General features: G+C 42.0%; 1 protein-coding gene across 1 annotated transcript in view; it reads right to left on the bottom strand.

Annotated features, from left to right (window-relative positions):
- Positions 1–968: 968 nt before the first annotated feature.
- The window catches only part of LOC135378137 (integrator complex subunit 8-like), a 30,897-nt gene continuing 22,914 nt past the window's right edge, over positions 969–8,951 (bottom strand). Inside the window, exons 17-24 of the mRNA XM_064611041.1 lie at positions 6,661–6,745; positions 6,494–6,593; positions 6,366–6,399; positions 5,777–5,836; positions 5,634–5,695; positions 3,346–3,464; positions 3,020–3,174; positions 969–1,428 (exon numbers count right to left, since the gene is read on the bottom strand). Of these exons, the coding sequence (XP_064467111.1) occupies positions 1,129–1,428; positions 3,020–3,174; positions 3,346–3,464; positions 5,634–5,695; positions 5,777–5,836; positions 6,366–6,399; positions 6,494–6,593; positions 6,661–6,745 (915 nt within the window). The 3' untranslated portion in view covers positions 969–1,128. The remainder of the gene's footprint in view (positions 1,429–3,019; positions 3,175–3,345; positions 3,465–5,633; positions 5,696–5,776; positions 5,837–6,365; positions 6,400–6,493; positions 6,594–6,660; positions 6,746–8,951) is intronic.

Raw genomic sequence — 8,951 nt, 5'->3', positions numbered from 1 at the left:
AAAGCACGTCTCCGTCTACGTTCGAAACTCTGCCCCCAGATGGCAACGAAAGTCGACTCCGCCCACGCGTCCTCCCATTGGCGCGCTCCGGGTGGGCGGGGCGCGCGAGGGAGAGGGAAAATCCTAGGCCAGCTCTCTAGAGAATAGTCAGGAGTTTTGCCCACCTCTGCTCGCGACCAAGGAGAAAGATGTAACGTACCGCCGGCGAAGCGACGTAGCAGCAACAGCAGAATTTTCGGTGGCCAATGAGAGCTTACAGCTGCTCCCCACGCAGACCTCATGCTAAGCCGTTTATTCAGGCTGAATTCTCCTGTAACCTCCTAAACAAGCAAACGAGCAGGGTCTCCTGACGTCACGCGAGAAGATCGGTTCGGGCCGATGGCTGCTTTATTCGGACATTTTTGCAAATTTGATTGTGCAGCGACAACACACTCACTATACAACAAAAATATTGTGCACGGTGGCTCCTGTTATTCTGCATGATTAATGAAACAGGGTTTCAAGCTATGATAAACGTCCTTTCCCTGCTCCTTTAAAGGAGTACAGAGAGCCATCCAAATTTTTTTCAGTTTAAGACATCTGATGAAAGTATATGCGTCAATTTGCCGAACAGCACAAAAGGTTTTTTTCCACAGAAAAAAAACGAAAAGAAAAAAACCGACGTACACAAACACAGCCACTCTCATTCACTCTCTACTCGCCCCCCGGGGTGTAACAGAGGAGGAGAGGGACGACCTATGACGTCTGCGCGGTCGGTGGTCAGTCGAGGTCAGCGCCTGTCGTTTTCTGTGTTCACAGTCTTCCAGGATAGAATACTTTTCAGTGGGAGAGTAACACACAAGACAGGAACATTCCTATAAATTTATGACATTTTTTTAACTACCAACGGGTTTCCCCCAATGGAAAGTGTTACAGAACTGTGTGAACACCGAGAGGTATGGACGGTTAGCTACAAAAACTACTGTGGGTAATCTGTATAAATATTTATTCTACGTGCCACATACAAGGAAAAAAAAAAAAGAAGAATGTTCCAACTCCATATCCTTGCCGATGAAAACAGTACAAAAGAGAAAATAATTTTCATTTTGCTTTTAATATCGGAGTTTCATTGTTCCTATGTCATTCACATCACAGATACTGTTTGGCCATAATTCGCAGAAATGCTCCCCTGCGCACTGCAGCAGCCTCTCGTTGTATCTCTTCATTATTGTTTGTATTTAGCTCTAACTGGCCAAGGCAACGCAATGCCTTCTGCTTTGAATCCACGTCCCCTCGTCGTGCATGTAAATTTACGAGGAACTCCAGAAGTGTCACATCACATATGTGTTCATACAGTGAATCACAACTGTCTTGACTCTGACGCTCATTCAATGACTTGAACGCAGCGCTATAGTCAGGCTCGTCCATTAACTGGCAGAGAAGTGCAGCCTGAAATTGAAAAACACAAACATGAATCTCACGGCTGAAACAAACTCCTCACATAATGCTCGCACGTGTTTAGTTCAATTTCTTGGCCTTGACTAAGGTCCTGCATTTTGCGTTTAAACCAGGAAGAGCCAACAGGTATTCCGACTAGTAGGTTATTCGGCTTTATCAGGAAGACGATGGTCGCACGTGCAAATTACTATCACTTGTTCTCAGTTCCCAAATAGCCAGGAAAGTGCAGGGCTGACCCTTTCCATCCCCTTCCCACTATAACACTAGCCGTTTTTCGTCTGCCTGAGGATGACATAGTACTCGATCAAGTTAAGTAGTGGAATAGATACGGCGCGTTGGTAATACTAATCCATGCTGAGTGCAGAAGACACGAGACAGAGCACAACTGACGCGGACAAGCACTTATACCCCTGTCGCACGGACACTTTCGATCCGCATTGAGCCAATGCTCATCGAGGTCAATGCAGATCCGGCGCTGCTACACGGACACTTTCCAGCATGATCGAACTCCGATCCTGCTTAACCTGATCCAGTTTGCTAAACGGGATTGAGTTTCTCAAGACAGCTTGAAGACCGTCATTGGCATCCTCGAAGTCAGCGAATTTGTTGTGGTAAACAAAGCATTACATTAAATTGCAAATGTTCCTATACAAGCCCATGGAATTTCACGGTTACTGTTTTAGTCTAGGTATGAGGGGCGACTGCAGTTGCTGATTTGTTTGATCTCCACCACTCTCGACACTCTCGACACAGCGCTCCCCGTAAAGGCTTGGTAAGCAGCACAATGCGGAAGAGGATGCAGTTATTCTCGACTTTTTAGGAACATATTTGTCAACCACAGCGTACTGTCTCGGGGCTGTTAGCGCCGCCTGTCGTCAAGCCAACCTTTCGATACGCATAGAGTTGGACCGTGTAGCAGCATCGTGCACCGAACGCTCTTGAGAAACTCGATGCGGATTGGATTCAATCCGCATTGAAAGCGCCGTGTGACAAGGGTATTACTTCCAACAACTTTACTTGACACTTTCACACATTGATATGGGGGCGTTATCAAGTGCATAAAAGTGTGCAACTGTTAAGTAAATTTGTTGAAAGTAAGTGCTTGTTCGTGTCAGTTGTGTTTTGTCTCATATCTTCTGCACTCAGCATGGATTTGATCAAGCTGCTACTAAATTTTGTTCACACTGGTTATGTACCATGGAATAAGACTTGTGGAATGTAAAAGTTAGTCTTCTGTATATGAAAAAAAAAAAAAAAAAAAAAAAAAAAAAGGACCCAACTGAACTTTGCAAGTTGTCAGTGGGCAAGTAAACTACACACTGCAACATTAACTGGAAAATACAAATCGCTCAGAAAAAATTACACACCGAATTCGTCACGATAGACACAGAAAACACGGAAACCCAGTCTTGACTGATACTTCTTACAAATAGTACTCTGGCTATTTTTACACACACTAGGTGGCACTACAGGTGGGACAATAAATATCTATTAATAGCACGAATAATGTAGCTACTCAATGATGACAATACTTTTATACCTGAAATAATGCAATAAATAATACATAATATGCAATTTGCACCTGTGTATGACATTGTAGCTTGGTGCAACAATGAGCCATGCGTTTATACATTGGATCACCACCCAGAGTTCTGGGTGGGGACTGTGCGAAGTAGTCTGTGCTCATCAGTATGGCCGTCAAATAGTGTTTCAGAGCAGCGGAGTAGTGGTTCCTTGCTGAAAATCACAAGATGAGCACAAATTAGAATGTTTCATGGCACATATTACATCCATTTCTAATTCAGTGGGTTTTAGACTCCAATAGCCATTACTGTCATTACAATAACATATTCCATGCTTATCCCACTTTAAAGGGAATGGAACATACCAGTACCCTGTACAACTCACCATAGCAGAAATCTGCCATCATTTTAACCCAGACTGCATGTGAACTGTTTGTAGATATGGCATGCTGAAGTGTTGTTTGGAGAACATCTGTCAAGGTTGACCGGCAGTAGCATGATGAGCTGTGTTGAGAGTAGGTGACTCATGATTTGAACCAGTCAATTACGAATACCTTCTAAAATCACTTATCAGGGGTGACAAGGTAAGCTTGTCACACAACTTTCAGAGCTGTTTACGTGGTTTATGACAGGTCAACTTGGGAAACATTCTACAGTGCAATCCCGTTAATTCGAAATCTCTTTTAATTCAAACTTCCGGATAATTTGTACTGACGCTCTGGTCCTGTCAATGTTGTGTATTTGAATGGGGGGAACACCCGGTAATTTGAACATACGTGCGTAACGGTATATTCGAACGAGATTGCCAAACCGCACGCTGTTAGCCTGTCACGAACTGGTTTACTTATTTACCTATTACTTATAAGGGCAATACCTGTGCCAGAGGAGAGAAAAACAAATTACCATAATGGTGTGCGTGAACGAGCGGAACGATGCTGTTCACTTGTGGCCGGCAAAGCAGCCCATGATGAAACAAGCCTGACCATGGGCTACACGAAATGCAGGAACATACAACGAAGTACAAACATACACAATCGTGTATTCCGTGTAGCCCATGCTCAGGTTTGTTTCATCATGGATTTTGTCCAACAGCTAGCCTGTGTTTACGTTATTTTAAAAGCAAGAAGCCTCACTGTTTCAAGGGGATCAAGGCCTTTTCTATTGACAACACAGCCATCAAAATGGCATGGATATATTCTGATATTCAACTGATATATTCTCGAACTGGGTTGGCAATATTCGTGTACGGGTTCGTGATTAGATTGGGCGCAGCATTGCAAACAATGCTGATTCAGTCGCGGCTGAAGAAACAAATGCAAGCGTGCTATACAGATAATTTTTCTGCGCAGAGATGTTTTGATGCTTGCCTGCAAAAAATATCGCTGAATGAATGAGCCTCTTATCTTACAGTCATTGCGTGACCGCGAGGCCTAGTGAACCATGATACATCTCCGATGCAGCTAGTACACGTGGCCAACGCATCAAGCATTCATTCGGAGCAGCTCCCTTTAGTTCGAACTCCGCTTTATTTGAGCAAATTTTTGTTCCCCTTCAAGTTTTAATTAACGGAATTGCACTGTATAAGACAATTTCAAGTTCGGAACCATAAACAAACCAAACAATTTTGGTAAAATTTTGTCCTGAGAAACTGAACTACAGGGTTAAACTATTGAACTATGTAAGTGCAAAATTCTCACTTTCTACAGCAGGAAACAAGATAGATATATTTAGTGCCCTATACTATATTTAGTACTCTGCATGCTATACATTTTTTTTTGCATCTCACAGCAAAAACAGAACCAGAGAGGGATCATAATAGAACACAACCCCCACCACCCCTTATACAGGGTGTCCCAGAAAATGTGTCATTGAATTATAATAAAAAACTACACCACCTAGAATCACACATTCAACGACATCTGTTCTTACTAGATTTTTGCCACCTCCTGATGTGAATGTCATCTAACTCGAAAATTTGTCAAGTAAAGGTCGCTTTTTTATCCCACCAATGTGAAGAGCGTGCTGAATTCATGATAATTCATGGTAATTTTAGTTTAGCTTTTAGTTTATAGTTTCAGTTTAGTTTAGTTTATAGTTTATTAGCAACCTCCGTTTGTCGAACTGACAAGGAGGACGAGCAAAAAGTCGTCCAGTGCCATGCTCAAGCCGCTCCCAAACACATGATGTTCGGCTATTTTTTCCAATGGGATAGCTCCTCAATATCAGTGTCAATTATCACGAACTTCAGTAAATTTGGCATGCGCTTCACATCGGTGGTGTAAAGAAGCAACATTTACTTTGCAAATTTTCGAGCTCAGTTCGTAAAAACTGAAGACATTCACGTCAGGTGGTGGCAAAAACCTAGTTAGAACAAATGCCGTTGACCACCTACGTTGAACGCATAATTCTAGGTAGCTTAGTTTTTTAATTATAATTCAATGACATGTTTTCTGGGACACCCTGTATAATGAACTGTATCAGAAGCCGATTTGATTTTTCATTTCTTTATCTCACTGTTTCCTACACATTCCCTGCAAGTGTCTGTCTCGAATGTGCCCCTGGAGTAAGGTGGCCAGACAATTCTTCAGTTTCATCAAATCTGCATTATGTAGGTTTCTGTTGACCAATGTTCTACATTACAGAAAAGGTAACAAGAACGTAGCAAGCTCATACTTCGTAACGACGACAGGCCACAGTTGCTGATGCTCTAATGATACATCCGTACTGCAGTCGTCCTGTTGAGGTGAATAGACAATAGCTTTATACATAGCCTACTGTGGTTAAGTTTGCTAAGAACAAGTGTGTTTTGTGCATACCTTCAATATGTTGTAGAGTTTAACCAGGCATGACAGTAAAATAGTAAGTGCTAGGTTCTCCTTGAAGAAAGGATCAAAATATACAAATTATGCACAAATAAGAAATCAAACCTCCCTTATCCAGTATGTATAGGGCCCTGTGTTTCATGGTTTAATGTTTTTTGAAAATTGGGGGGTTAAAATCGGGTGTTATTTCAGCGACCGTAAAACAGGGTACAATCAGGCTATGTCGGGTGGAAAAGCAGATTTTCGGGTGGAAACATGGCATGATGTGAACGGATGTGGAACATAGCGTCCTGAAGTGCCGGTATTGGCGGCTGAATATGCACTTTGCCAAGTTAGTTTTTGGGTTTTACCCCAAGTGACAATGATGCAAATCGGGGGTAAAAACAGGTTTTGCCCTAAAACACAGGGCCCTAAGTATGTACTATGCCACATTATGGCAAACACTGCACTGTAACTTGCTGTTAAGATGCTGGCATGGTCCATTTGCAACAAAATATGGATACAATAATTCCCATTCTAATCATGCCACTGCTCCTTCTATGAGTGACAAATGTCCACATATGTAGCAAGATAAAATGCTTACCTTGAGGTTTTGAAGAAATGAATGAAAGGTATTCCTATAAACCAGCAAAGGAAAAAGAACTACATTTGCCTGTTCACGGAAATTTCATATCATGCCACAAGATCAACCTGCATATGAAGTCAATTTACCGACTCAAGACTACTTCTCGTTGAAAGTTTTCCTTGACAGTGCCAGATCCTGTCCTTTTGTGTTGTGAAGAAGTCGAGTTGACAGCAAACATCGAGAGCACTAAATGAAGAATGGTCATCGGAATGATGCTTCTAATGCATACATAAAGCACAATAAGGACTATTACCCAAATCCCACAAATCCTGAGCAACAGAGCGTGTGAACCGGTTCTGATAAACATCCTTGCACACTGCAGCTACTGTCTGTGTAAGCTGAAAAAGACACCAAAGATATATGTATACATACTTTCATGCTGTTTACAGCTGCACATACTGATGCCTGAATATTTATGTTGCTACCATTTTTGATCATTTTGTGAGGAAATATAATGCAACAACTGCCTAGAACACTATTTACATAATTTAAACACATCATCCATACTGTCATCCATAGAACTTTGGCCAAGACCGACTACGTTTTTGGAAGGAGAAGTAGGAGGAGGAGGAGAATGAGTTGGTGGGGAAGAAGTTCCTAGAAGGCCTAGTGTGCAATGTCTGGGATTTTGAGTTGTGCTGATTGTGTGAGTGTATAGTAAGTGTAAACAATACACTGTCTTACTTTCGATATGTGTTTGCTGACAAAAGCTGCGATTACACATATTTCACCACACAAGGGCACTGCTGTTGCTGCATTTCGGGAAGGTGGCATCAAAGAGTGGCAGCAACAATGAGGCTCAACTATGATCAATCAATGTGTGTCATGCATTGGCAAGTAAAAAGTCATACTGAACATAAAGCACATCCTGACGAAGTGCTTTTACGGTTCTAGGATGTTCATAGGGGTGTCATAAATGCCAGACACTGCTCGATGCTGATCGCTCAAGGCAGACGTCATAGACATTTTATTGGTTTCTAACAAAGGTTTGTGGCATTTGGCAGTAGGTGGCATCATGACTTGAAATAGTAATTTAACAACCCTTTTTGTTTAATTTGTTTAAGGCTAGGTGGCACAACGCTACCACCTGTTACAAACCATCATTGCACATGTTGCAGAGACATAGGATATAGATAACATAGTTTGAAAGCTCACATTTCAAAGTATTGTTTGCTGCAAGTTGTGCTCGGATTTGTGTAGTTTTTGCAGGGTTAACGGGGGACGTGGGGATCAACACAAACTTTTTTGTTTCTTAATAGATTATGATGAAAATTTGCACCAAAATTTGCGTCTTTGGGTGAAGCAGCCTTGAGGGGCAATGCCGGATGAGTGCAGGGGTGGTAAAGTTCAAAAAATTTTTTTGCTACTAAAACAAAAAGTATTTCGATGAAATTTTGGAAAATAAATGTTAAAGGGGCACACTATCAAATGCAATTTGTCTCATACTTTTATCAGGACCACCTCAGTGTGCAATTGACGGCTGAATATGTGGTAAAAAGCAATATTTCCGAAATTCGCGATTTCTTTCTGCGTACTCTTCCAAGTCTGCGCGTCTCAAAATATTTTTAACACATTCTATGCCTCCTACACAGCAGAGCTAAACAGTTTAAATAGCTCTGTAAACATTGCAGAGTTCCGTAAAAAATTCCAAAAGTTCCCGAAAATTTTCAGTTTTCTCGGGGCATAAACTCTTGATAAAAAGTGCCCATCAACCTTCAACTGGTCTTGGCACGAAAGTATTATGCTTTGCCTTCACTCAGAAGAGATTTGGTTGGAATTCGCGCAAAAGTTATTTTGCTAGAATTTTTTTTCGCCAGGTAGGTTACATGTCAAATCGCAATCTTCAAGAGGCGGCCAGGGCGCGAAAAAAACTTTTGTGGCAAAAATAAGCCGGGAGTACATTGGCTGCATGGGAACAATCAACCACAATTTATTTGAAAGAAATCGGGGATGGTCGAGCGCAATGTCTGGGACGTTTGGCATGGAATGACCTTTCTCCTTCTCACTGGAGAAGTTCGGATTCGCGGGAACTTTGAAAGAGGACTAAAAGTACTGTCGATTGGTGCAAAGATGGCGTCGCTCGGTGATGTCGTTCTCGAGACATGGCTGTTTGAAAAACGACGATTTTTAGTCATTTTCGCGATATTGTCTGCTACCATGCCTCAGAAAAAACGAGTTTCGGGGCACTTTGAGGCGGACTTGAGCAAAAATACTTCGGGATCATATAGAAGACAGAGTTTTGTCACCAAAAATGTTATTTCCAGAATATCTGGTTTTTTTTTGTCATTTTTCGCGAGTTGATCCCCGTGTACCCCCTTAAGTGAAACATGAAAAGGCAAGACAATAACTTTCCCGCAGGGCAACGTAGCCGTTCTTATTGTTGCCAACACAGATCGCGGTATGCTCTGCAATCTATATCACTTTAATTCCGTTATTTGATAACTGTGACGTCCTTTGTCGGGTAAATTCGCAGTATTCCATTTTCAACAAAGGGCAATTGAATGGTACACTTTATGAGAGGGGCAGGAGGTACGAGACCGTCCC

The sequence above is a fragment of the Ornithodoros turicata genome, chromosome 1 (genome assembly GCF_037126465.1).
Source record: "Ornithodoros turicata isolate Travis chromosome 1, ASM3712646v1, whole genome shotgun sequence".
Taxonomy (NCBI): Eukaryota; Metazoa; Arthropoda; class Arachnida; order Ixodida; family Argasidae; genus Ornithodoros; species Ornithodoros turicata.
This window is presented reverse-complemented; position numbering and strand designations above follow the sequence as displayed.